Here is a 27,679-nt window from a genome sequence, read left to right on the forward strand (position 1 = left end):
ATTACGAAAGCGATCGACGTATAATCTACATAGCAATAATTGATGGAGCCAAGTTATTGCTTATTCCCTCTGTGAAATTCTATGGAGCGACGACGTAAGACAAACAGTATTCTCTCTCGTAGCAGTTCGCTGTATGTATACAACGTGTTGCGACAGTAAACGTTGACAGTTTGACAACACAGTGTCAATTAACTTCATATCGGTCTTATCCTCGAGAAACTAAAAAGAACAAAAATTTGGTAAGCATATCTTTATAAGAACTGCAAAATTTATATTATAACAATTGAAGGTAAATGAAATTAAACTATTTATTAATCTACACAGTTTTCGAAAATTCAATTTAATACTTGCTTTTAAAATATTATTTCTTTTTTTTTCAATTGTACAGCAATGTTTATGCGTGAATGAGTCCGGATTTTCCCCGCGTGTAAAATCAGTTTTATTGTTTTAAAGGCCTCCGCATAATGAAAAATATAAGGAACAAGTAACAGAGATATTAGCGATTAGGATTAAAGAATCAAGAATAAAGTTAAATGCACGATGAAAAATACAGGCAACGGAAACAAGGAATAATAAAACTGGCAATAAATGTTTAACCTATCGGAAGCCGTGTATTAATGTTACACCAGCTTTATTCCAGATTTCTTATTTCTAATCACTAATATCTGTTCCTTGTTCCTTATATTTTTCATTGTGCGGAGGCCTTTAGTCTAGTAAGTAGAACAAAAAGACAAAAATAAGATACAGGTTTATTATAAGATACGCGCTGCTGCTGCTCGGCGACATGATAAGCGCGGACGAATATCTAAGCGATAACTGCGTATCTTCCAGATACTTCTCCTGCTGATTATTTCAACACAAACTATTTTAGTGTGTGTGTATAGCGACGTGGTGCTACGTCATCAAAACGAGTCGCCGTAACGATAAAGCGTTTGTCCAAGCTCAGTATAGGCGCAAATGTCGAAGTAAACCGTAGTGATCCGGGATTCCATTCTCTGTCCAGCAGGTAAACTCGAGGCGAGTTGTTTCAGTTACCTGTCACTTCACAATCCACTCTTACAATTCTTGCTAATTATACCGGTTTCTTGATCGCCAATCCGCTGCACAAGCTGAATTAAATCGCGTGCCACCTAGCTCGTAAAAGCTCCGAAAAATGGCATCGCTGGCGCCGATGTTGAGCAAGGACGTGCCTGATATCGAAGTAAGTGCGAATTTTCGGCATGTGAAGAAGTGATTTCTGTCTTAAATGATCTCCCAGAAATGGTGGAGAGATGTTTGCAAATCCAAATAATTAGACTGCTCATTAGATGAGATTCGCACTTCTCTCCTTCAAGTCCTTGGAACTCAGTTTTAAAGATAAAAACTCTCTTTTCGTAAGATAACTTATTTAATTTTGAAATTTTTTTTGTAACTGTATATCTTTGTATTTCTGTTTGAATTTATAATTTTTAATATAATATAATAAGACACATTTTTAAATATAACTTTCTATTTTTGTCTAAAATTTTTATACTACATTTTGTGACAATTCTTTCTTTTCATTTTTCTTATCTTTTAAAGAATAGTTATAAAGATCTTCCATGAATTTTTGCAACTTTGAGGGGAAGCCAATTAAAACTATTAAAGTTTTATAAATATTGTAGATATTTTTGTAGTCCTTTAATTTATTTATCTTTTATTTATCATTTAATTTTTTTAAACTTATCTTATGTTGAAGACAACTATGATAGCTACGATAACTTCGCTTTCTTGATTCACTAACAATAAATTATGTATTTTAGAATATATTAAACATCAATCCAAAGTCCACAATTCATGCAAATTTCGTACCGTCGGTGCACACCAAACAGAACAAGGAACACTGGAAAAGAAACATTCATGAAAAATGTGATGTAAGTTTAAATATTCATATCAATTTTACCAATGTTAATTTCTTAAAACTTTTTCGGTATTATAGTGTGTAAAAGTACCATCAATTTCGATTTTGATATAACATTGACATAAATGATGTACGATTATCAGGCGTTACATGATATTTAGGAGAAATATTCTATCTGCAAAACATTAATCAATCGATAAGATTACGACTTAACTCTCATTATGCGTTCTTTTGAATCTAGATTATGCAATTCTGGATTCGCGCATTCTGCTTATTAATCGTAATGTTTTTATTATGTTTTATATTGCAATTTTTAATATTTTTTATTTTCCTTAAGAAATTATAGTGTATAAGCAATAGACTTTTCGTAAATATCAATGAATCTGTATAATCTTTCATAACAATTAATTATTTTTTTTTATAAAATATAATATCTATTGCGTAGTAATTTTAAACTTTTGACAATTTATTCTATAAAATACATTCATATTTTTTAACTTTGCAATTTATGATTTTCAATTTGTATCTAAGATACATTTATCGCGAGAACTTAATTTTTCTTGTTTCCTCAGAGTTGCGTGCCTCTGACAAAAAACTTTGACGACATCAAACACACTACCTTGAGCGAACGCGGAGCTTTAAGGGAAGCAGCACGTTGTTTAAAATGTGTCGATGCACCTTGCCAAAAATCATGTCCCACGCAACTGGACATCAAATCCTTCATCACTTCAATCTCCAATAAGAATTATTATGGCGCAGCTAAGGCGATCCTGTCCGACAATCCTCTCGGTCTTACTTGCGGCATGGTCTGTCCAACTAGCGACCTTTGCGTTGGCGGATGTAATCTTTATGCGACCGAGGAAGGACCTATTAACATTGGCGGACTTCAACACTTTGCGATGGATGTAGGCAATATTAATTAAAAGTATTTAATGTATTAATTAATATGCATTAAATAAAATACCAACAAAGACAAATTATTAACATTTATAAAATGTTTATCAATGTAATAAGAATAATATATATTTTTTATACTCTATATAAAAATTCTAAATTGGAAACAATTGTAACAAACATCTTCCTTAGTTATTTTTATATTTCTTTAATTTTTGAAATAATAAGATATATATTTAATTATAATTTAGTTTCGATATGGTTAAATAATAAAAATAACTTTTGACTTTTATGTGCGCTAATCGTTTTTTCTTTTTCAGGTTTTCAAGCAAATGAATATTCCTCAGATCAGAATACCCAATCAAACAGTACCTCATGCAAGCACGAAAATTGCTCTGCTTGGTTGTGGACCAGCTTCTCTCTCGTGTGCGACATTTCTTGCTCGACTCGGTTACAATGATATTACGATCTTCGAAAGAGAAAAGTATGTCGGCGGATTAAGCTCTTCCGAAATACCGCAATATAGACTCCCGTATGATGTTGTTAGTTTTGAAGTCAACCTCGTCAAAGATTTAGGAGTGAAGATCGAATTGGGAAGGTCACTGTCTGAAAATGATTTGACAATACAGGTAAAATTAACTTAAAAATAAAAATTTGTTGACTAATTTGTTGCATCAGCTTTGAAATAAAAGCTTATTATATTTTTAAATTTTCGTTATTTTATATCTAATATCTAATTTTAGAAGATATTAATCTATAAAAGTCTGTGTGATTAATTTTAACACCTTGTGAATAAATTTGGAAATGTTTCAGGGTCTTCAAAACTCTGGATACAAAGCGATTTTTTTAGGTATCGGATTACCTGAGCCGAAAAGTATATCAATCTTCGAAAACCTGACGCCGGAAATGGGCTTCTTCACCTCAAAAAGTTTTCTGCCCGTTGTCGCGAAAGGCAGCAAGCCGGGGATGTGCGCTTGTAAGAGTAACCAGGAACTCCCATCTCTTCGAGGCAACGTGATCGTTCTCGGTGCAGGAGATACTGCTTTCGACTGCGCCACTTCCGCTCTGCGATGTGGTGCTAAGAGAGTCTTCGTTGTTTTCCGAAAAGGCTTCACCAACGTACGAGCTGTTCCGGAAGAGGTAATTAATTGTCTTCTTTCTATTTAAACTCCAATCCTCCAATCTCTCTAATCTGGAAATTAGAAAGAAGAAACTTTTTAAATAAAAAATTAAACTTGTAATTTTTTAAAGTTTAGATATTAGAATTAAAGTGCAAAAAATTTGATATCTTAAAATTATTTTTAGATGGATCTGGCAAAAGAAGAAAAATGTGAATTTATACCTTTCCAATCGCCAAAACGAGTCATCCTTCGTAATAAGAGGATCGCCGCGATCGAATTTTACAGGACCGAACAGAATGAAAATGGCGAATGGATAGAAGACGAAGAGCAAAAGGTTGTTTTGAAGGCGGATTTCATAATTTCGGCTTTCGGTTCAGGACTGTACGACTCTGCTGGTGAGTAATAATATTCTTTCGGTACACGCGCAGAATTATAAATTACAACATTGTACGATAAAACACTTTAGAGATTAACATGCAAATAAATAAAGGCAATGGAAATAAAATAGAAATATAGACGGTATAAAATTATTCAAAAAATTAAAAAAAATTCATTAGTTATCTAATTTTTCTGGAAGTCTAAGAAGTCTTTTTCTACGGCGAAATAATATATAATATATTTATGGTAAGAAAATACCATTTTCTCACCATAAAAATTTGAGTTAATATATACGTATATGAATTAAATAAAATTTAAAAAAGACAATGCGAGCAAAATAGAAACAACCCAGATAACATGCATGTTGCATATTAAGACGTCGTAAAGATGTCTCTTAGTTGTTTTGAAGATATCTTTACGACGTCTTATGCAACATTTATGTTATCTGGGAAGAAAAATAAAGAAAAATTATTTCCACGCTAAAAACAGTGAAGCGTGCCATGGCACCGGTTAAAATGAACGGATGGGACCTGCCGGATGTAGACGAGACCACAATGATGACCTCGGTACCAGGTGTGTTCTGTGGAGGCGACCTTGCGGGTGTTGCCCAGACGACCGTGGAATCCGTGAATGATGGAAAGACAGCTGCATGGTACATTCACAAATACATACAGGTATAGTATCTTGAAGACTCTGAAACATACATACAGGTATGTTAGTATCAATGTCAAACAATGTCTCCATTAATAATAAGGTCATCAAGTCTTTATGCACTATTGCGAAAGTATAAGATTCTTTTAAGGTAAAAATATTATACATTCTGAATGAATTCAACGTTATTAATAATGCAACGATTTTGATAATTAATATCTATATAATAAATGTAAATTCGTTCTTATTTTTACGTACGTATAAATAAATTTATAGAACGCGCAAAATAAAATTTTATTTGTATAAATTCATATCTCTTAAATCCAAAATGGATAAAGTAATTTCTGCCGTTCCAACTGTCTTTTTATATCTTGATTGTTGCATTACCCAGGAATTGTACGGTTCGACGGTACCGGAAACCCCGCAGTTACCGAAGTTCCATACTGCCGTTGATGATGTTGACATCAGTGTCGAAGTATGCGGGATCAAATTCGAGAATCCTTTCGGTCTTGCTTCTGCGCCACCTTGTACCTCCAGTGCGATGATCCGGCGAGCTTTTGAGGCCGGCTGGGCCTTCGCTATCACAAAAACCTTCGCCTTGGACAAGGTATATGTTTCATATTAAGAACTGATCGCCAAGTATACAAATGACATACTATTTCATTCTCAAATCCGTATTCTCAATACCTCGTTATAGGATCTCGTCATCAATGTATCGCCACGCATCGTCAAAGGCACGACATCTCGTCATCATTACGGACCCGAGCAGGGTAGCTTCCTGAACATCGAATTGATATCCGAGAAAACCGCCGATTACTGGTGCGGCAGTATTACTGAACTGAAACGAGACTTCCCCACAAAGGTTCGTATACTTTTTGCTTCACTTATATAATACAGTTTACACATAATGAATAATAAAATTAAAATAATTATATAATAAAATTTGCTGGTGACCAACATTTCATTTGCTATATTTTATCGCATATTTTTGCGTAGATCGTTATTGCGAGTATTATGTGCACGTATAACAAGGCTGATTGGACGGAATTGGCGAGAAAAGTGGAAGCAGCTGGTTCTGACGGCTTGGAATTAAATCTATCGTGCCCGCATGGTATGGGCGAATCAGGAATGGGTCTGGCTTGTGGACAGGTTTGTCCATTTGTTTCTTCTCTCTTTTTATAATTCGAAATATGAGATTGGTTAAAAATAAAAAATTAAATTAATTTCAGGATCCTAAACTGGTTAGAGACATCTCCAGATGGGTTCGTGAAGCCGTCAAGATACCGTTTTTCATCAAATTGACACCAAACATCACCGATATTCTTTCTATCGCCAAGGCAGCTTACGAGGGTAATTAAAATTATTTATATTAAAGCGATGCATATAACGAGCAAAATAACAACATAAATCATAGTGCTGAATAATTATGTGTTAATCTTCTATTTAAATATGTTTTTATTAAGAATGACATAATATTCAAAGCAACTTCACGCGCCTACTAAATCGCTTAAGCTGATAAAAATTTTATCAAGAGTCGCATGTCAAAAAATTTAATATAACATCTATTTAATTAATAAATAATTATTTCTTATGACACAGGCAAGGCCGATGGCGTTACCGCTATTAACACGGTATCAGGATTAATGGGATTGCAAGCCGATGCGACTCCATGGCCGGCGGTCGGCCTTAATAAATTCACAACGTATGGTGGAGTGTCAGGAAACGCTATTAGACCCCAAGCCCTGAGAGCTATTTCAAGGATCTCAAAGCATCTTCCGGGATTTCCAATACTCGGTAGCGGCGGCATCGACTCAGCCGAAGTCGCGTTGCAGTTCTTGCATTGCGGTGCATCAGTCGTCCAGGTATTACCGAATTTCTCCTCGTATCCCCACGCTACATCTAATCATTTCCTTTCTTTGTTTTGGTTCTCCATTGCCATCCCATCACTTCATATTTTCCACATAACGAATGCCATCAAGAAAAAAATAAATCATTATTTTACAACAAAAATTCCATTGATTTTATAATGTTATCAGAAATAAAAAAAACTAACCGAGTACTTTTTAATAGATCTGTAGCGCCGTTCAAAATCAAGACTTTACACTGATAGACGATTATGTGACCGGCTTGAAAGCGTTATTATATCTAAAGAGCTTGGCGCAGGTGAAGGATTGGGATGGTCAGAGTCCACCGACGTTGAAACATCAGAAAGGCAAACCTGTTTCCTTGCAACATGCCCTTGGCAAAGTAAGAATTAACAATTAATATCTGAACGATGTAAGTAAACAGATCATTAAAAGATATTTTTACAGAACGTACCGTATTTCGGCGTGTATCAAAAGCTGCGCGAGCAGAAGATAGCCGAGCTGAAAATGCACTCGAATCCCTTGGATGAGGTCGTCAAGGTAATGCGACCGGCTCCAGGACCAATCGCACCGATACCTACTGTCAAAGATGTGACCGGCAAAGCGTTACTTTATATCGGCAACTTTAAGGATTCAGATGACAAGAAACAAGTGGTCGCCTTGATCGACGATGTATGTTAAATGATATTTCAATCGCTTGATTTATTTTATTTATTATTACGAAACGTAATCTTGCATTTACTTGCCATCCTTTTCCAGGACATGTGTATAAATTGCGGCAAATGCTACATGGCTTGCGCGGATTCCGGATATCAAGCAATCACCTTCGACCCCGACACCCACATCCCAAAAGTGACGGACGACTGCACCGGGTGTACGCTTTGCTTATCGGTCTGTCCGATTATCGACTGCATCACGTAAGTTGCAAAGATAAAATATCTAATCCATGTTCTATCTTGATCTTCAGTTTCAGTCTTGTTTTCCGATTTATCCTTATTATTTGTTTTATTTTCAGTATGGTCCCAAAAACGATTCCACATGTAATTAAAAGAGGTGTGCCGCCGAAAAATACGATTAAAATTTATTGAACAAGTCCACGTTCTTATCCAAAGAGAATTACGATGGCATATCATTCTGCGTACAAACATTTGATTACTGAATGCTCGTTAACATCATTAACAGGTAAAGAGAAAATATTATGTAGTATACATATAATGGAATAAACGATAGATCAGCCATCATGTAATTAGTATCGATAATTATCTTCAGATAAGCCTGTAATCAGTATTTTTAGTATATATTTTAATTGAAAAAATAGGATAAAGGATGCATATAGTTTATTGTAGTCGTCAAGCTCTATTTACATCATTAAGTTTTATTTACATAGCACCGCCACTACAATGCATCAGTGCACATATTAAGTAAACACATAATTTTAGAGTATTATGCACAATAATAGCTTCTAAAAAAATAAAGGTTGTATTCTCTCATCTGTCTTAATCTAACAATAAGGAGTCTAATCACTAATTATCTTTTTCTTAAATCGAGCTAAATAAAATTGTGAATTTTGTAAAATAATATCAAATATTAAAGAAAAACATACAATTTATATATCAAGAGTTGAGAATCTTCCTTTTTGTTTCATCAAACTCGTAAGTCTGTTATTACGATTTTTAATTCAACTTAATATTTGGGACTGCTGACCCACTTGTACTTCTTGCACTGGTCCTTACACTCCGTACCGTCTTCAGGGCTGAAATTGTTTCAATCAAGCTTAGCCGGAATTTTTATTTCTATTTTAAAATATCTAATACGTTGAAAACAATCAAAAGTAAATTCTATATAATATATCATATAAGCTTCTTTTCATTGTCTAAACTTGGACTCGTTTCTCTAAACTCGCGATATTTATAAGAATTAATCAAATAGATAATAAATGTAATTATCTGTTTTCAATGTGTCTTACTTGCAATCTGCCGTCGGGCATACACATTCGAAACACTGCGGTTGCAGTATATTGAAGTACATAAATCCGATTTTAAATGCGATCGGACTGGAAGCATTTTTCAGACAATTGTAGAACTGGTTGTCGCAAGTACAAGCAGACCTGTTTTCAGAAAATTATAAAGATTTAGTGATAAATTAATTAAAAATTAGCAGTAAAACAACGCGAGCTAAATAACTTTATTATTTCGCAAAAGAATGTGTAAATATTCAATTCGATAATAAAACTTGTGCTAGACGCTAGACTTATTTTGCATCTGTCACGTGAAAGTTATGTTTGATAAAAAAGTAATGCAAGTATTGCAAGATTTCTTGCGTAGTTCAACGAAAGATACGAATACGATAAATGTTGAGGGTAATGCTCGTATTATCTCGCTCGTTCGATTACCTTGTGAAAATACCGTTGTTCTTGAGATTGACCTCCGTTTTGTCGGCCAAGATATCGTTTTTGCAATTATCGTGCGCTCTGCAACAGGCGTCTGTTCTCTTGAAAACACCGAGATCGCGTTCTTCACGTGCTATATCTCCGCTACCGCACCAGAGTGTTCCTAACGCATATCATATCATTGGCGGAATAAAGGAAAAATGATAGCAAAAGAAAGTCCAATTATTAACAATAAAATAATTAATCCTTCTTCTTGCGTCACAAGTTGTCACAAATACATGCGCACTTTATTACGCAGGTGTCACTAACGGAATTAATTTCTAATGTGGATTGAATAAAGCTGCTAATGAAATAACATAAATTACTAACAATAAAGAAATATATGCAATTGATAAAAAAAAATAATTTTATTTTAGCTTATGTTCTACTGCGAGTCCTAAAAGATATGGGTTTTAGAATTGCGAGAGTAATAAAAATTTTAAATTAACGTGGTTAAAAAAACGCACGGTATATTTTCTGCAAAAAAAAGGTTTTTTTAATTAAAAGACGGATAGAAATTCATTAATAACGTTAAAATATCGATTGTCTTCAACTTGAGCATTCAGCTTAAAAACTTCCTGCATCGTGGAAATTAAACGTGCAATTTACACACCTGCCTCATTAAAATTACGGCAGTATCTGATCGTGCACGATTCTGAGATAAAAAAACTTCCTACAGTAAGATCCTTGAACGCATCAACAGTTCCATTCGATGTTATTTTTGTTGCGGAATTTTCCGACAAGCCTTTGCGATATTTTGCGATGTAATGACTCTTTTTGTTTGTAGTACAACGTTTGTAATGATGAAAAGTTGTTTCTTGAAATGTTTAATTCTTTTACAATTAATATTGACTCTATCTAATAAACTAATTCCATACAAGTTCTTTTAAACAAATTATTTTTTCTAAAACGTAAAATTTTAATTTAGTTTCTCCATCTTTTATATCTTATAAATGTTTTCGATTCTCAGCAGAAGTTCGCACTGTATGAGTTAATTACTCAATGTTTTCCTCGTTTCTCCACAAAATTAATAAGCCATTAAAATAAAATGTCTGGTGCCTATTTGTGAATTATACACACACATAAGACAATCATCTACCTTTTTCTATTCACGAGTTATATATTTATAGATGAATTATATACGAATAATTACACATAAATATATCAACTAGCTGATTAAATTTTTCTAAACATTAAGAATCTTTTCAATTTAATAAATCATATTGATAAGCTATTACTTACTAACAAATACCGCGAAAGAAATGTAAATTTCTTCAGTACTTCACATATCGTTAAACAGATAATTTTATTTCTTGGAATTAAATGAATGAAATGTTAACTTGACAATTATTTGCACGTGCTAAATTTTTTTTTTTTTTTAGCAATGGCAACAAATTTTCGTATCAATGTTTCAATGCTCTACAAAGTAGCAAAAGCACTTGTAAAAATAGTAGCTAATTATTCAAACTCAAGGTAACATTACGCATCAATTAACGTCAATTCATCAATCTGTAAAGAAGTTTAATCGACCGGGTGACATGTTCATGTATAAATTATCTATATATAATTAATATAATGTAAGTCTTGAAAAGGTAATGGTCCGTGTTTCACAAATATTCGCAAGATATTTTATCTTCTATTATGTTTTCGATTTTTTTAATTGTTCCCGTTAGAGATTCCTTAACTCGAATTATAGGATTCGTAACTTTGCAACAAATTATTTCTACCTATTTTCCTTTTTTCGCTTCTAGCGTTTTTAATCTGACTTATCTTTCTTGAAAATGTAAGAGCATACAGTATTGAAATATTAATAAAAAAATATTGAAAAAAATACTAAAGGTAGGTCCTGTGATACCGAAATATTTAAAATATCCTGTATACATTCTCCTGTAAACATCTAATGAAACTATCTCTCTTTTAAATATTAAAAAAATGAAGAGCTTCTACGACAATCATTTTTTTGCTATTTATAATGTTCTTCCTGTAAATTCCTCGACTGCAGATGATCGAATTACCTGGATAGATAAAGTGAACATATTTGCTGAATTTATCGAGAACTTTGCCGAAGGATCCTGTGTCTTTAGATTCCGAATCGTCCTTCCCCAAGATTTTATCCGCAATATTTATGGGCGACATTAGTCCCTTCAATATTTTTTCAAGGCTCGACATACGAGTTTTATCGGAACCAGGTGTGATATTTTCATCATCACATTTGATGTCGGGTTGGGTGGAGTTGTTTTCGCAATCGCCAAATCGAACGGCGATGCTGAAGATGAAGAGCACAAAGAGGCAAACGAATACACGCGACATCACGTTGTCTATTCACCTGGAATAAATGATGGCAAAACAGTGGGAGAGAATCCTTTTAACAAATGCATATATCCTAATCATGAATAAAAAATCAAGATGAGGAAGATAAATAAAAAAAATGAAATAAGCAGCTGCCAACAATCTTAGTTTTTGGACACTAAGGGCCGGTTGTTCCAACCTGTTGATAAGCTAACTAACAGTTAAATTAAGAGAAGTAAAGGCTATCAGGGTCAGACGCAGATCTCCGTGCGTAATATCAGAAATAACTGATTTATTGGTCGTTTTGATTTACATCGATCCGTTCGATTTACGAACCGGATCGATGTAAATCAAAATGACCAATAAATCAGTTATTTCTGATATTACGCACGGAGATCTGCGTCTGACCCTGGTAGCCTTTACTTCTCTTGTTTTAATTTCGAGGGTCCCTCATACTACTTTATTTAACAGTTAAATCATGTCTATCTTTGTCTGATGTAAAGGATAAACAAAGACATATTACAATATGATTTAACTATTAGTTAGTTTATTTACAGGTTGGAATAACCGGTCCTAAAACAAAGACGGCGGATAGATCATTGTCCATAATCACGGATAAAAATATTCTCTAACATAAAACTGTTTAGAAAAAAAAACTCTTATATCTCTCGCTATAGCTTTTTCAATTCTTGAAAAGATTTTTCTTTGAAAAATATAAAAGATATAAGACGTGAAGATGCTTTAATAATTTATGAGTCGAGTCTTTTTTCTGTCTTTCATTAGTATATTTAATGTATTGTTTAATACAAATTTAATTCTCCTAAGAAGCGGAAAAATAAAATACACATTTTTTTCGTACATAATACAAGCATCTAGTTGTTTATCACAATTGCAATAATGTTTGATATTTAAATAAGTTGATAGCTTAAATAACAAATGATTTTATTGTCAAATTGAATTTGTTTATCCTAGCACACCAATATTTTTTAATGCTTTATTTTAATGATATTGCCGATCTTTTCTTTTATTTGTCAATTATTTAATTTTAATTTTAAACGAAGTAACATTGAAGGCTGCAACTAATTGTAAAAAGTAATACGAGTTCTAGTTCGAAATAAAATTATGATAGATGATAAATTATAATAAAATTATGTTAAAAAATGTTATACTTTTTTCTTTCAAAATCTAACGATTAAAAAGATGACAACATGATGAAATTTATTCAAGTTGGTATAAAAAGCAGATTAATAGATTAGCAAGTTTCAAAACATCCTTTCTGAGGGCTTGTTCGCGACATGCTAATCCATCTGCGAAAAATTTCACGGTGCGATGCGTCCGCTTACCTGGCTGCAACTAACTGATGATGCAAACTGGCTCCGGTAACTTGACACTTCGCTTAAATACCACCGATACTTTATTGTACCAGAGCGCAGGCGGAAGCGGATCGGTTAGTCCGATGATAAGCCGAACGGTATTAAATTTATCATTTAACATTTGTGCAAATGTTAAAAGTGTGGGCCCAAGGAGAATTTCTACTAGGAATATATATCACGCAGCATTATCTATGTAGACAGTAGAGATAAAAGTTCGCAATTGACCAATGACAAGCGGTAAAAATACGGGTAAATTATTGATGTGCATTGACAATGAGCAAATTTTCCGTAGATCACATTTGCTTGCCTTCTTTTTTCTGTTTATCCATAATTGCCATATAGAGTAATATTACATGTAAAATGTAATAAATGATTTATTAATAAACATTCTTTTAAAACGTAAAAGTAACATCACAATTAATCGTTAACCCGCAGCGTTTAATGAATGAGTATGTCATTTACATTCGCGACATCTACGCTTGTGTTATTTTGCACATTACGGGACAAAGTTTGCACAATTATTTAAAAAATGTGGTTAATATACGTATATCACCTATATAATCACTGATTAGACCACGCGTTACAAAAAAAAAATCAATAATATAATTATAAATTCGTAATTAGAGAAACGCTACAACCTTTAACATATATAGTGATATATAAAAATTACAGCCTACAATCGAGTGGATCCGCTTAAAAAGATAACAGGTACAAAAATTGTTATACGGTTGTATGAATATTTTACCACACACGTGCTCGCTTTTCGCACTTTTGCACTTTCGTTTAGGAGTCCTTCGCAGTATCGTCCGTATCACAGTCTTCGCCATCCTGCGCCGTTTGCCCTTGTAGAGCGCGACGTTTTTGCAGACGTGCGCACCGTGGACAACAATGATTGCGTTTGGCCCAACAAACGCGATGATGTACTGCCGAGCATTGCTTACAGATAACCGAGCTCGCATCCCATGGATAAATGACTTCATCGTTACCGCATATCTCGCATAGGTGTCCCCTAAAAATGCACATATATAATTTATTAGCAAAAGTAAATATCCTCTGTGGTATTGGTGAAGAAGCATAGACAGTAAGTATAATGAAAATTAAAATTATTAAAAAGAGATTTATAAATATATCGTATACAAAATTTGATACGAAAACTACACTGTATAGAAGTCAGAAAAATATACAGGAATTAGTTTTAACTCTAATAGGAATTATTGGAAGTCTTGAGATATCCAAGCATTACATTCATCAAAATGTATAAGAAATTCTATACATACAATTGTACATGTATTAAGTTTAAAAAACAATGATAATGAATAAGATCTTGATGTAGGAATTGGACATAAAAAGTGAGTTATTTAAGTGAATATTGAGAGAACGAGTGAGAAACTCGTTTTCTCCATTTAAATATTTACCTTGCCTTGCAGAGCTCGCATTGCTGCGTGATGTGCGCGTGCATCGTATCGTACGCGACACGAAGCTCGTCCAGAAGAATGCCACTCTGAAGATCGATAAGGTCCTTGATGGAATAATTACCTGAATTCTCGATCATGTGTGTCCGCAATCCAATCTTCCACGGTAATCCTTGAGTGCAAGCTTCCACGCACAGAACCAAGTACCTCTTCATCATCTGCATTTCCTCTCGCATCCGCTAAAATTTAATAGTTATGCATCTCTGTGTGTGTGTCTAAATAATATTATCAATTATTTAGTTAAATGCGCGTATTAAATTTGCCACATTTAACAAAGAAGAAACTGATATACATACATCGTGATAAAAAAATGTAATTTAAATTTATTCAAATTTCATTTTTAAAAAATATGTTTAATTTACGATGTACACCTTATAACTTATAACTAATGATTCTTAAATTGATTTTATTACTTTGACATCAGTTTCAATTATAATTGATAGTCACCTTTACTAGCGATAAATCCGGAACCAGGGTAAAGAGTTTTGGATTTAATTCTTCCAGCGGCAATACGGAACGATCCTCCAGGAGCATCAGAAGCTGCGCTGCGGCGCGGGACACCAGACGTGGCTCCATATCCCAGTTTCTGATCACTCTCGCTGGAATGACCATAGCTGTGTTCCAATGGCATCTTTGACAGTAATATAGACCGCTGTAGTCGCAAAGTCGAGGCTCTATCCACGCCGATTCTAGAAGCATAACTATCTTGATTATCAAATTGTATATAATTAAAAATATCGTGATTTAACAGAGATATACACTATTTGTGAAAAATATAAATATTCTATATATTGTCAATCTAATCGAAAATTCTTATAAATTCTATATCCAAATTTTTTAAGACACAAAAAATCTCTGTAAATTGTAAAACATCCCAAAGTATCTCAAAGTATCCTAATGCAGTTACACGTAACAAAGTTGACGTAATAAATAGAAATAGAGATATAAGAAGTTTATTGAGGTAACAACATGGCGCTTCGTAGTTATTAATATATAACAGTGTTAAATACCTGAATTCTTAAAAGAACTGCCGAAGCAAGATAGCGATAATCCTTTCGAGAAAGCTTGCAGGAGGACAACATATTCATTATCATTATCTTATGGAATATTTTAGCACGCAGTTATCGTCGAAGAACGGAATAATAAGCCGACACAAAACGAACGTGACAAGCGAGCGATCCGTCCATTTTATCTACTTTACTCACGATTAACAAGACACCCTGTAATTTAATCTAATCCGTCAAATACTTACTGAACGTTATTCGCACTTTACATTCCGCGCAACGGTAGCCCTGCTTCGAAAGGCCTTGCTCCGGACAGATATCCTTCGTATGCGTGTACCCACCGGCTTCACTGGCGACCACGTGCACGCACACGCGACACACATTGTTCAGACACTTCCAGTGACAGCTGAATTTGCAATCTGAAGAAATAACACACGTATCGTCATGTAGCAGCGATCACGAATACCGATTAAACTGACTGGAACTTATGCGAATTAATCATGACGATATGCGTTAATCGATCCAAAGCTAAATTGTTTAACATTTACCGTTGCACGTGTACCACGACTGCAGCATCGTCCAGATCGCACCGCTGCAGTGGTCACAATAAACTGGACTTGATGTGGTGATGTAGTACTTCTGCGGCACGAAATGATGACCGAGGATCACGCATGTCTCAAAGAGATTCTCGTCCGAGGTCTCGCGCAACTCTTGCACGCGCAAACGCAACTCGATCAGCCGTCGAACGAGCCATTTACGTTCGTCCGAGCACTCGGCGCTCTCCAGCACCATCACTTTGCACTTGCGTACCATTTCTTGAAGATCCTCCTGAGAAGCGTCCTAGATAAGACAGTGATTCTGATTAATTCCTCTAGTATTCGTCTGCAACGAGACATTTTGTTATTTTATACCTTGGACAATGAGAGCATGTTCTCCACCGATTTCAAGCTGAACGGTATGGTTCCCTTGCTGTCAGAGCTGTCATCTGCCTCTCCGGTCATGTAGTCGGAGGAGGACGACGGTGTCGACGTTCCCGTGCCAGAACTGTTCGCTCGTATCCTTGACTCGTAATGCGAGTCATTCTCTCCAACGATGGGAGGATTGCTCTTTATGTCTACCATCTTCTGCACAAAATAATAAATACCGAGAAGGAATTAGATAAAGATGTGTGTCACATTTCCTTACGAAAATAAAGCTCCACGAGCTATCGCAATGTTTATATTTGGTCTCGATAAGCGTTCTGCGAGATAATTTAACTTGCCCTCTACCTCTACTGGCTCTACTTACCCTTTAAACCAAAAGTTTTGACCAGTCGGCCCATGAGAAAAAAAATAGTGCGATATTGCATCAACGTTCTCGATTAGAAAGTACTCCAATAGTGACGTTCAGATGAATTTTAAAAGTTTCGAGATCTTGCGTGTTGAGAGGAAGACACGTGCCATATGTATACATCAATTCAAAATATCGCTCAAAGAAGCTGAATGCTTATCGAGAAGCTAGAAGATGACAACTAAAAATGCGCTAAATCGCGTTGTGCCATCGTCTTCGCAACGTTTTCCGCGCATCTCTCCCACAAAAAAACGTCTCGACTTAGCTTCGGAACAAATAACGAGAAAGAAGTGACGAAAAGGAAATTGAAAAGAGTATACGTACCACTTTCGTTCGCGCTCTTTGAACGAAACTGCATAAGCCAAATGTACGCAATACGTCTAATTATCGCTGTTCATTATGGGCGAGACGTTCATTATTCAACGATAAATATCGAGTCAGCGGTGGACAGACGCGGACAAAAGCCCTTTTCTCATCTCGACGGAGAGTTTAGGTTATGCGCGATGTTTTCCGGGTCTCGCCTGGCCTTTCCCCGTCCCGCGTCCGTGCGGACTACTGCGGATGCGGATGCGTTCTGAAATCAGCTGATCCGTGCGCGTAGTTTGACAGGTCGCCTGACAGAACGCGTGCGCGCGACAAAGAGAGAAATATATATATATATATGTATATATATTTTTTGTCCAAAAGCCGTTCGCACTGTTCCTGCAACAAAAACAGACTCGATCAATCATCAATCCGGCTAGAATCCGTGAAATTCTATTGCAGAATTCCGGCGAATCGAAATTGTTTATTTTAAACAAATTCGTTTTTCTTTTTCTACAAAATTATTTTCCTTACAAAAACGCACGAGAGATTTTGCACAAGATTTACAGCGCATTTGTAGTTGACAAAGTATTCTTATCCAACGTTTTCTCGTTCGCGCACTACGCGGATGGTATGAATAATTTTTAAATTCTACCGATTCCCGAATAGTCAAAATCAAAAGAGGATCGTTGCCGATATGAATGTCGGGTTTCTCTTGAAATTACGCGGGCATGCACCTTCATTTTTCCCCTCGCGCGGAAACGTTATCAGCGATGAGAAGCTTAATCTCAAAAAGCATATAATAATCGTAAATCTAAAATACGTGTATGGGAAAAAACGGTTTCGTGTTTTTAATCATTTTTAATACCCGCCTAGCGCGATATCGGTTTCAATCTTTAGACGTGGGAAGCATACGCGCGTTTCGGAAAGATCCACTTTCTAGAAAATTGCTACGTCCGATTGCTAAAATCTATGGAGAATGGTCGGCATATACAAAAGACAGTATTCGACGTACGTTTTTGCGGATCGTCGATCTCCCGTTAAAGATACGCAGCCTAAGCAACGATCCATCCGCACTTCGCGATACCAGAAACGGTGCTAAGATCTTCCGCGAATCGACTGGAACGATTTGCATCGTTGATTTTTATCAACGTCCTCGCGGACATTTTAATAAAGATCTCTCAACGCACGTCGCGCAAAATGAAATATGACAATGATCTATCATCAGTTTATTAACAGGCGAGCGGAAGTTCGAAAGATACATGCTAAAACGCATACAAGATCTAAACAATCCTTTCTGCGCATATTACTAATAATATTTTCTGGCACAGTCAGATTCTCGTAGCATCGTCACAATCGAGTTACTTACTCTCTTTCTCTCTCCCTTCTGAAACCTGATACTTCATATAGATATATGTAAATATACATGTGTGTTTTTCTATTTATATATATTTATACAAAACGTATATTATTCCAAAGGTAACGCTCGATCGAGATCGCTCGAAATGCTCCGCATTTGTCCCGACCATCACACATTTCGTAACGTGTCGCGTAGATTTTAGAGAGATGCGTTTCGTTGGAAACGTAAAGACGAGCTCGATCGATTTCGCGCAAGCCGACGAAAACGTAAGCAGAAGAAAGGATAATGGGAGTTATTAAATGTAGGATGAGCTTGAACTTAATACTTATGCTTTGGTTTAAGTAAAGGGAAGATCCGGCGGAGTCTACGTGACGTCATTATTTATAAATAAAGCGTCAGAGAGAGAAATAGAGCCATTTGTACGATATTATTCGGAGAAATCTAGAACAAACGCGTCTATATATTATTATTATTATTTATACGTAGGACAAGATCGTTATCTTATGATTTATAGCGGCATTTTTTTGCGTATATGTACATACATTACTAATGCTCGATACACGTTGGTACTAGAGTTTCACCTGGCCACACAAATACGTTTTTTTTTTCCTGGGAAACTGACAGTGTCGAAAGCTGGGGAAAAACAGGCAATATTTGCGGATTTTCCTCCTCGCATAGAAGATCAGAGACACCTTTGATCTTTGAGTGTGAGGATACGCGACATATTCTCACCGTTTCCCTAAAAATGACTCAGAAGCATGTTTAAGAGATTCGAATATTTTTACCCCGCTTTTCGGACACATTACTCTTGCGTTATACAATCATCATCACCTTAAACATATTTTTTCTAAGGAAAAACTTGAGAATCTTCTCTTCTATTTAACGCTGACTGTTACACCAAGAATACGAGCCTAGAGATTTAGATTGCGTCAACGCGAACTTCTCATTAAGATGAAAACTCAAGACCCATCGATATATCGATGTGAAAATAATATAATAATGAAAAAAAGATTAAAGACATGATTAAATCGTGTCTATACATCATTACGGAATTCACGCGATTAAACGCAACCTTGATTGTCTATATAACAAATAATTTCGATTATAAATTACGCACGTTAGAAGTCACTGGATAGAGAGTTACCCAATGCCCAAAACATCACTTATCAAACATTAAAAATAGATAACAAGGATCGTTGAATAGAGTGGGTGGGATAAATAGAGCGGGGAAGAAGGCATTAATCGTGTATACATTAATCGATACATACAGAATCATTGTATATAGCTACGTAAAGAAAGAAAAACGGGAAAGAAATCATTCCAGTCGGAGGGGACAATACTTCATTCCGGAATAAATCCAACGGAACGATTACGAAAGCATGTAAAGCGTCTTCCGCCGATATGTGTGGTTAGAATAATTAAGGGGAGAGAACACTGTTGGCGCTACGCTTATTCGTACATTGAAAAGTATCAGAGACGCATATTTAGAGGTGCCTCTCTTTTAAACGTTTTGTCGCACTTGCACTAAAGTTCCAAGCAATTCGTACATCGCACGACTGTCCTTTGTTCAACGAATGACAAGACCGACGAGAAGGATATGCTCGCGACTTTTGGATTCAGTGTGAGACACAAGTACCTTCTCTCTTACATCGATATGCTGAGAAGGATCAATGTGACACGTCGAATCTCCAAACTCTCGCGTGTCCGGCGATCTCTCGCGTTCATCTGTGATTGTCCTGACTGATCTGGTCAGCACGGACTTGATCCATTGATTTGCTTTGATTGCTTGCGTCCGATAGAGAATCGCTATCGCTATTTGGGCCTACGCGAACTGGCGACGGACTGTCCACCGGCCGGAAGGAGAAACTAGGCGAATCCGCGCTTGATAACGATTCGGGCGTGCCCACGGAACTAATAGTTCCTGGAAGTGGGCTAGACAGCGCATCCAATCTGCGGAGAAATTATTGAGTTAAAGAAATTATACTATAAAAACATACAAAGATACAATTATATTATAGAAATACACATATTACACATATAATTGTCATTTATTTTATACCTAGAAGATTATTACTCCGGTAATTTAGTCATGTCTAAGTTCAGTTTAAAATACACGGAACATTGTTATAAAAATATACCTGGATACAACTGACGTCAATAAACCAGAAGTGCGTTTCGCAGGCGGTTGCAAGTTGTGGTCGATTCCAGCCTCGTCTAGTTCGAATTTTCTTTTGACTGGCCCTAAACAGCTTGGCCTTATCGCGATAGGACTCAAACTGCGCCTGTAATTCATGAAATATTAGCAGAGAATAATAAACATAAAAAAAATTATATAACTTACAATAGTTAATCTTTTTCTTTTTAAGTATACCCGTACACAATTTTTCGGTAATAACTTTGAACGAAATAAATTTATAGTGTTCCAAACAAGTTTTACCTTGTGGCAAACGCTTTTCTCGTAGGACTAGGAGATAGATTATTCTTCCAGATGTGAATACCGGGAGAGTAACACTGTCTTTGATTAAATCCAGATCTCGTGGGGGAAGGTGAAGAACACAGCGGCGAGCCGGTGATAGACAGATTCAAACTTAAAGGATCTAACGGCTTCTTTGTTGACCGTTCTATTTTGTTAAACTGCTGCGTGGGAGACTCCGAATCCTTGAACGACAATCCTTCCGCCTCCAAAGTGAGGTCCTCCCATGATTGCGATATCTGCATGGCACTGTGAATTTCTTTCTCGTGTGCCGCTTCCCGACCAGCGACGTCCACGCATTCCTCCTGTCTTAACTGACTCACGCGTGGTGTTAATCTAGGAACATTACCAGGGCTCTAAAAGTAAAAAAAGATAGGATAGAGATAAAACAACATCATTGGTCGAATCATCTGTCAGAGAACTATAACATTGCGAAATAAAATGTTGACTGATCACATTTATTTTTATCTAACTAATCACATTTTTTCTGATCTCTCAATTACAAGATATATTTAATTTTTTATTTAATTATTAAAACCAAAAATAAGTGTTACATTTTGGATTCTGTTATTAGAGTAGCAAAAGAAGCATGATATTTAATCATTGCTGAGTTGAGCAATATTGAAAAGTAAGAGAGTAAACAAGTAACATGATCTTACACTGGTACTAAAGCGTCGTAGGCGAGCTGAATTAGCAAATACATTATAGGACACAGCATCCCTGCAAGTGAAAAAATAAGTGTTTAGAAACAGGTTCAGTTTGCATAGTTGCAAACATTGTTAGAAAACATTTTTAATAAACTTATTATCAAAGGTTCTCTCAACAAAAATCGTTTAACTTGAAAGCAAACTCAGAATTCAAATCTTCATTAATTTATAACAAATACTACACGAATCATATATCTGCAGCGTGAATAAAAAGAGCGTCAAGTTATTAATTACAGCTAATAGGATAGGTATCTTTCAACCATGTTACCAATTTAAAACAATTACAAATTATTTTCAATAATTACCTATACATTTCAACGATGTAATTTTTCTTATACTTCTACTTGTAAAAGTCCTCAAAATAAGATTATAAGAATATTAATTATATATTCTTATTTTTTATAAAATAGCTTCTAATTTCTATAAAACTCAATTAAAGCTTCCAGTGGAATGTTCCAATAGAAATGTACATTTATATATACATATATATATATATATGATAATGTAAATTTGAATATATATATATATATATATAATAAAAATGTTTATAATATCAAACATATTTGAGACGTGACAGTCTTCTTACAATACTAGACTCAAGATGTAAAAAAAAGTACTAATCTCTCAAAGTATTCGACACTCCGTGCAACGCTGCTACTTTTACAAAATCGTCAGCAGTCGGGGCGGACAGTACTTAGATTATCCGCTCTTAGGAACTGCGAGTAACTACCTCGGTGATAAAAATCATTACTCGGACTGCGACTGCAGCAGACCTTCTCGCTGGGTCTCGATACAAATCACAATTGATTGTCACGTCGTTGTGCTGGACCTGGAGGCGGACTCAGGTCACGAACGGGTCATGCTCCGAGATGTAACAAAGAGGGGGGGGAAAACCATCGCAGACGTACCTCGATGACGATGTCGACGGCGTGGTAATGGACATGGTCGCGCTGATCTCGTTAATCATCGGCGCGCTGCTAGATCGCTTCAGGCTAACGATCGGACAATCAACGTCCATGATTGTCGGGGCGGCGCGCGACGGTCCCAGGTGTGTCCCCAAAAGGTGATCGTGCGGCGTCCGCGCGGAGATGGCACATAGAGGAGATCAGGTGGAGTCCGAGATTATCCGAGAACGTCGTCCCCGTCGCTGCCGTCGTCGAGCCTCGACGTTCCCGGATTCGTCGCGCGAGTTCTCGCAGAGTTCCTCGCACGGGGTTCACGATCCCGGGCACGTACGTCGTCTCCGTCGGCTGCCGTGGCCGACGCGAGCATCGGGGTGTCCACCCCACCGACGAGGAAGCCACGCGCGTCCGGCAGGCCGACGAGCCCTTCTCGAGACGATTAACGCGGCGCGGCGCCCGTACTCAGCCGTACTGGCCCGTACCCCCAGGGGACGAGCGAACGCTCGGAACAGGCACGGTGACAGAGCGATAGGTAGAACCAGGGTTCTTGGAACCAGGCCCCGAGTGAAGCTGAGTCGAGCTGAACGAGATGGAGAAGACGAGAACGAGCTAGGCGAACATGGGCAGTGGGCACGGGGCGGCACGGGCGAGTCTTCGACTTGCTTCGACTCTCGCGGAATCTTGATGCTGCTGCTACTGCGCCTGCTGCTGCTGCTGCTGCTGCCGATGCTGCCGTCGCTGCCGTCGATATCATAGGCTGGACGCTGTTGTGTTTGTGCAAGCCGCAAGGCGCGTGCGGCGATGCGACGTTATCGACCACTCGCCTTTTGTTGGCTCCGGTCCGCAGAACGCGACGGGGCCCGCGGCCCCGATGGGCGCATGGCGCGTGGAACTTTTCGTTCGGTTCGGAATTATTCCATTTTCTCTGAAAAACACGATAGAAATGTAGGAAATAGCTAAACAATTCCGATCGGGATCCATGATCCATTCCGAAAAGTTCTACGTGCCCTGAAGTCCGCTGTTTTAGTTAAATAAATATCCCAAACGTTACCACCCGAGGCGCGTTTCCAATGACGATCTATCTCACGCGATATTAATTAATTGCAAAACAAGTTTTTTACGCCCTTTTATCCTATATTTTGTAACTACTTTATTGTAATATCTTTTTACAACGTTCTCTAGTCAGCCTAGTCGCAATCTTGTTGGAATATCTTACGAATAACTCGTATTTCTTCTAATATTACGGCCATACCCCGCGAGACTGTAATAATATCGTCACAACCTTGATATAATTCTTCCTTTTGTCTCCCTACGCCCTACGATGCGCATATAAGATTACCGCGATTGCATTTTTAAACTTTTATCGCAATTTGGTCGCAACCTTGCCGGGATTTTGCAAACACCTTACATTTCGTCTTCCCGAAATGTTTCCAGGCAACATAATATCGCGCCGCAATTTAATTCGTGAGATTATTGTCCGCGATGCGGCGGACGATAACGACGATTTCGCAGATTGCATCGCGCGTGTTCCGAAAGCTTCCCTCCGCTCGCGAACGCACGCAAGCCAACGCGAGGCTCCGACGACGCGGAGGCGGAGGTTCAAAAGACGTACGTCGCGCGACATCCAAGAAGCGTCCCCGACCCCCGTTCGCGACATTTTCGGAGGATTCGTCTCAGACCTCGACCTTCGGAAAAAAATCTCGGATGCCCACTCGTCTCGCTCCGACTGCTCTGAAAATATGGCAACGTGATCGTCGCGGGTACGTATCCTTCTCACGACCCTCTCGACGAATCGCCGTCGCCGTCGCCGTCGCGATCGCGGCACGTCGCGCCGCGACAGATCCGCCGGAAACCCGGAAAGGCCCGGTCGCCTGCTCGCCCGGTTCCCCGCCGAGAGATCTCGGTCTGTCTGTGTTCACGGTTCCCGACGTGTGGCTTCTGCCACGCCAATCAACACGCCAGGCATAATATAACCTCACCGTGCCTCGTCCGAGTCCCGACACCCCCGGCTTCTCCCGGTGAACGATGCTGACCCTGACGCCCGTACCTCGCTCGAGCATCATCGAGTCGAGCCTCGGTCGATCGAGCGGCGACGACGACGACGACGATACTTTCGTCACGGTCGCGTCTCTCGCCGGTTCGCATCCGTCGTGCTAATCTCCATTCTGACCTTGGTATCGCGAACCTCCTGGCTAAGAACCTAAGCTAGATTCGTTAAAGAAAACCGCGTCGGGTTCTCTCGAGGCGGGCGGATCGCGGGTTACGATGACGACGGTAAAATTCCACTTGCGTCGACAGAAGAAAAATCGCGGATCTCTATTCAGGATCGACAACCGGCTAATTTCCCTCTTTGATTGTTGCGCAGATTGTTAGCCGCTGTTTTTACGATGGACGTGAGCGTTGGGGACAACGACGACGTGTCCTTCCGCCTGGGAGAGATGTTTGACAGCTACGAGGAGCTGGAGCACAAGTTGGACAGAGTCTCGAAACATACCCTGGTGCATTACTGGAGACGAGACAGCAGAACCGTGAGTGGGGCTCATATGAAAACTGCACGACCAATCAGCGAGCGATTGAAGTATTATTCCGTTAAATATGCGTGTATCTACGGCGGCCAAAAGTTTCTCCCACGTGGTGCTGGCAGAAGACAATCTCAGTTAGTCTCCAATCGTTTTCCTTGAACAACGCATATTAACGTTTGCCTAGCTTCAATACGACCTATTTTTTATTTCTACGTTATTACATGTATTATACAGATCCATACGGACAAATTGTCCTGCTCACATTATGGTCAGGGCGTCTAAAGATGGTACAAAGCTGGAAGTGACCAGTGTCAATAATGAACACAATCACGAAATCTCAGAGGTACATTTTAATAATTTGCTTCGCTATATTGTGTACAGAATGTCCCATTACGATGGAATTAAGAGAAACATTATTCTACATGTAGAAATAAATCGAGAATGTAGAATAGAATAGAATTTTCTATTTCGTTTTTGAGTCAAGAACTTAAATATTTGAATTACACGTTTTAACACATAATGTACTAGATAATACACTAGATTAACCTTCCTATACCCGCGCATTGGTCTGTCAGACCGACGATATACGTTTGCCTTGTTTTTTTTTAAATGGAAAACAAGGCAAACGTATATCGTCGGTCTGACAGACCAATGCGCGGGTATAGGAAGGTCAAAATGGTATTTTGTGAAATAGGATCTATTCAAGAGACTTCCTCAGGAGAGAAAGCTCTGCGGTGAAATTAAGCAAGAGGTACAAGATCTCATGCAGTTGCATATTGATCGTAAGCGATTGAAAGAGTACGTGCGCGTACGCACCAATAAGGTACTGCGGTCCAAAGACTTGTTTAACATAGCAGCAGCTAATAAACAGAAGAAAGATATCACACCGGAACGAGCGTATCAATTGTTTGAGAAAATTCGTAATATCGAAAAGATGCAGGCCAGGGGTGGTAGTAGAAAAATGTATTCCGAATCTGAGGACGAAATGGCGCAGACCATAAAAAGAATGAAGAAGGAGCAAGAATCTGCCTGGGGTCAAGACGTAAGACATATTTGTACGCATTTTCTTTATGTATAAATGCCGTAGTATATAATGAAAGAATTTTCTCGGGATATTCTTAGGGACTGTCGACCGAGTTAGAAGTGAGCGAGGGAAACGACGGCGAAGATTCTTACAGCGGTCAATTGACGCAGGAAGAGGTGGTCGATGAGATTGATACGAACGAGGGCGAATTATTGAGAACGAATAATGAAGGCGACATAATAGCGACCGACGGAGAAATAGTAGGCGAGCTGGTAATGGAGAACGGCGATCCGTCGGTGATAGTCGAGTCTATCGTCAACGCCGACGGGTCAGTGTTTGTCGACGAGAGAGAATTCAACAGCTACTGTAACAATCACTTGTCAAACGCGGTAGACGACAGCCAATCGCCGAAGCCACGTGGTAACTTAATTTTTATAATAATTAGTAATTTTATTGCACATATAGAGATCATAAAAGAAAACTACGTACATCAGTTCTAGATATAGAAACGATTACCTCCACCACTACTATCGAGAAAATCACGAAGGAAACGTCCACCTCGCCCAATCACAAATCGCAAACCGACTCTTTGATGCTTGAACAATCACCAAAGTCATCCGGTAGTTTCCAAGAAACAGATTCGAGAATTTGGATCATGAAGGAGGGTACTTGTATGGAAGCAGAACCGGAAAGCGGACCCGAGAGCGAGACGAACGTGGAAACCAAGCCGGTCTCGACAAAGCTGGACGCGGAGACAGCTGAGGCTGTACTGTCTGACGAAACGAGCCATCAACTGCTTCAAGAGCAACTTGCGGTGTTACGCGCCGAGAAGGGAAAGCTGTATCACGAGACTGAGATGCTGAAACTGAAGAAGGACAAGCTGAAGCTGCAAATTAATTGTTACTCGAACGAAATAAAGAAGCAGGAGATGGAGAGGGAGAAGCTGAGACTCGAGATCAAGCTGCTTCAATCCAAAGTAATGGAAGACACCAACGATGTATCCCACTACATCTTTGTGCCCTAAACTCCCTGACTCTGTTCTAAAGTGATTGTAAATAATGTCTTGTATTGTTTAACGAAATTCACTTTCATGTAAATATAACGGACATCGGTTGTATGTACACAAATATTGGTCGGTTATTGAAATGACGAAATGTTACAAATTCTTGTTGGAAGCACAAAATAAGATATGCGATGGATAACATGTATAATTGTATAGAAATACCAATTTTATTACTGATTTTGTTACGATATTAAATTTTTCTTTTTCTCAATTAACACTGAAACATTCTATTGAATTCTCAGTTTCGCTATCTTGTAACTTGCAAAAGAAACTACTAATATTTTTACTGTGCGACTGTGCGCCAACTAATTTTCATGCAGCTCTTTGGTAGCTTGTCAAATGTTCTTCGCGTGAGATTTATAAAGATTTTGGCTTTAATTATTTAAAAATGAATATGAATTTTTTACTTCACGAGCTCTAGTCCCATAACTTTAATTGCGAAACTGTGAAATGGACAAAGCTGTACGCGTTACATTACGCGATACTTTCAAGCACTTCCAAGTTCGTGTTGCGAACTGCGGATAGTGTGAATCTATGGATGGTTCGTCATTTCGATTGTTTTGCAAATAAATCGGTTCTACGTGGCATTGTCGAGCCTGGGATTCGAACGTGCCGCCGTCGTCGTCCTCAGCCCCACCTACC

The 27,679-nt window shown here is 37.8% G+C and overlaps 5 protein-coding genes across 14 annotated transcripts; 2 read left to right on the forward strand and 3 right to left on the reverse strand.

Moving 5' to 3' along the window:
- Positions 1-98: 98 nt before the first annotated feature.
- On the forward strand, positions 99-8,034 carry Su(r) (dihydropyrimidine dehydrogenase su(r)). 2 transcript variants are annotated; one of them, XM_071791210.1, is made up of 16 exons: positions 937-1,201; positions 1,782-1,892; positions 2,452-2,784; positions 3,094-3,402; positions 3,587-3,913; positions 4,079-4,289; positions 4,762-4,946; positions 5,315-5,530; positions 5,621-5,785; positions 5,920-6,072; positions 6,153-6,273; positions 6,523-6,785; positions 6,994-7,170; positions 7,236-7,460; positions 7,548-7,705; positions 7,804-8,034. In XM_071791210.1, the coding sequence occupies exons 1-16, from the start codon at positions 1,154-1,156 to the stop codon at positions 7,874-7,876; spliced, it is 3,075 nt and encodes a 1,024-aa protein (XP_071647311.1). In that variant the 5' UTR covers positions 937-1,153; the 3' UTR covers positions 7,877-8,034. The 2 variants fall into 2 exon arrangements, with proteins under 2 accessions (XP_071647312.1, XP_071647311.1); XM_071791211.1 differs by lacking the exons at positions 7,236-7,460; positions 7,548-7,705; positions 7,804-8,034 and adding an exon at positions 99-239 and having other exon boundaries at positions 832-1,201; positions 6,523-6,875; positions 6,977-7,083.
- Positions 8,035-8,143: 109 nt separating this feature from the next.
- Positions 8,144-13,090, reverse strand: LOC139820754 (phospholipase A2-like). The gene is made up of 5 exons (XM_071791264.1): positions 12,849-13,090; positions 11,232-11,542; positions 9,181-9,340; positions 8,755-8,895; positions 8,144-8,541 (listed from the first exon to the last, which is right to left on the reverse strand). The coding sequence occupies exons 2-5, from the start codon at positions 11,524-11,526 to the stop codon at positions 8,472-8,474; spliced, it is 666 nt and encodes a 221-aa protein (XP_071647365.1). The 5' UTR covers positions 11,527-11,542; positions 12,849-13,090; the 3' UTR covers positions 8,144-8,471.
- A 205-nt stretch (positions 13,091-13,295) lies between these two features.
- Def8 (differentially expressed in FDCP 8 homolog) lies at positions 13,296-18,055 on the reverse strand. 7 transcript variants are annotated; one of them, XM_071791235.1, is made up of 8 exons: positions 17,008-18,055; positions 16,266-16,475; positions 15,903-16,194; positions 15,603-15,773; positions 15,361-15,414; positions 14,798-15,051; positions 14,294-14,529; positions 13,296-13,887 (listed from the first exon to the last, which is right to left on the reverse strand). In XM_071791235.1, exons 2-8 carry the CDS (start codon positions 16,473-16,475, stop codon positions 13,662-13,664), a joined length of 1,443 nt encoding a protein of 480 aa, XP_071647336.1. In that variant the 5' UTR covers positions 17,008-18,055; the 3' UTR covers positions 13,296-13,661. The 7 variants fall into 7 exon arrangements, with proteins under 7 accessions (XP_071647336.1, XP_071647338.1, XP_071647335.1 ...); XM_071791237.1 differs by having other exon boundaries at positions 14,798-15,039; positions 16,266-16,478; XM_071791234.1 differs by having other exon boundaries at positions 16,266-16,478.
- A 145-nt stretch (positions 18,056-18,200) lies between these two features.
- Positions 18,201-23,816, reverse strand: LOC139820749 (P2R1A-PPP2R2A-interacting phosphatase regulator 1). The gene is made up of 5 exons (XM_071791260.1): positions 22,435-23,816; positions 21,479-21,539; positions 20,784-21,175; positions 20,485-20,628; positions 18,201-20,296 (listed from the first exon to the last, which is right to left on the reverse strand). The coding sequence occupies exons 1-5, from the start codon at positions 22,542-22,544 to the stop codon at positions 20,068-20,070; spliced, it is 936 nt and encodes a 311-aa protein (XP_071647361.1). The 5' UTR covers positions 22,545-23,816; the 3' UTR covers positions 18,201-20,067.
- Positions 23,817-23,906: 90 nt separating this feature from the next.
- LOC139820737 (uncharacterized) lies at positions 23,907-27,214 on the forward strand. Of its 3 annotated transcripts, none has more exons than XM_071791222.1 (6): positions 23,907-24,188; positions 24,794-25,084; positions 25,185-25,293; positions 25,645-25,992; positions 26,073-26,394; positions 26,475-27,214. In XM_071791222.1, the coding sequence occupies exons 1-6, from the start codon at positions 23,911-23,913 to the stop codon at positions 26,996-26,998; spliced, it is 1,872 nt and encodes a 623-aa protein (XP_071647323.1). In that variant the 5' UTR covers positions 23,907-23,910; the 3' UTR covers positions 26,999-27,214. The 3 variants fall into 3 exon arrangements, with proteins under 3 accessions (XP_071647323.1, XP_071647322.1, XP_071647324.1); XM_071791221.1 differs by having other exon boundaries at positions 23,998-24,188; positions 26,469-27,214; XM_071791223.1 differs by lacking the exon at positions 23,907-24,188 and adding an exon at positions 24,259-24,702 and having other exon boundaries at positions 26,469-27,214.
- The last annotated feature ends 465 nt before the right edge of the window (positions 27,215-27,679 follow it).

Source organism: Temnothorax longispinosus, chromosome 10, assembly GCF_030848805.1.
Source record: "Temnothorax longispinosus isolate EJ_2023e chromosome 10, Tlon_JGU_v1, whole genome shotgun sequence".
NCBI lineage: Eukaryota > Metazoa > Arthropoda > Insecta > Hymenoptera > Formicidae > Temnothorax > Temnothorax longispinosus.

Excerpts from the sequence above, each read along its gene's own strand:
- LOC139820749 (XM_071791260.1), bottom strand. The coding sequence starts at position 22,544 with ATGGACGTTGATTGTCCGATCGTTAGCCTGAAGCGATCTAGCAGCGCG. Across the intron at positions 21,540-22,434 it reads CCGTCGACATCGTCATCGAG|GGATGCTGTGTCCTATAATG; the intron begins GTACGTCTGCGA and ends TTTCACTTGCAG. Across the intron at positions 20,297-20,484 it reads TTGACGTCAGTTGTATCCAG|ATTGGATGCGCTGTCTAGCC; the intron begins GTATATTTTTAT and ends ATTTCTCCGCAG.
- LOC139820737 (XM_071791222.1), top strand. The coding sequence starts at position 23,911 with ATGCGGCGGACGATAACGACGATTTCGCAGATTGCATCGCGCGTGTTC. Across the intron at positions 24,189-24,793 it reads TGGCAACGTGATCGTCGCGG|ATTGTTAGCCGCTGTTTTTA; the intron begins GTACGTATCCTT and ends ATTGTTGCGCAG. Across the intron at positions 25,993-26,072 it reads AATCTGCCTGGGGTCAAGAC|GGACTGTCGACCGAGTTAGA; the intron begins GTAAGACATATT and ends GGATATTCTTAG.
- LOC139820754 (XM_071791264.1), bottom strand. The coding sequence starts at position 11,526 with ATGTCGCGTGTATTCGTTTGCCTCTTTGTGCTCTTCATCTTCAGCATC. Across the intron at positions 9,341-11,231 it reads TGTTCACTTTATCTATCCAG|GAACACTCTGGTGCGGTAGC; the intron begins GTAATTCGATCA and ends GATATGCGTTAG. Across the intron at positions 8,896-9,180 it reads AACAACGGTATTTTCACAAG|GTCTGCTTGTACTTGCGACA; the intron begins GTAATCGAACGA and ends TTCTGAAAACAG.
- Def8 (XM_071791235.1), bottom strand. The coding sequence starts at position 16,475 with ATGGTAGACATAAAGAGCAATCCTCCCATCGTTGGAGAGAATGACTCG. Across the intron at positions 16,195-16,265 it reads ACATGCTCTCATTGTCCAAG|GACGCTTCTCAGGAGGATCT; the intron begins GTATAAAATAAC and ends TGTCTTATCTAG. Across the intron at positions 13,888-14,293 it reads TGCGAGCTCTGCAAGGCAAG|GGGACACCTATGCGAGATAT; the intron begins GTAAATATTTAA and ends GTGCATTTTTAG.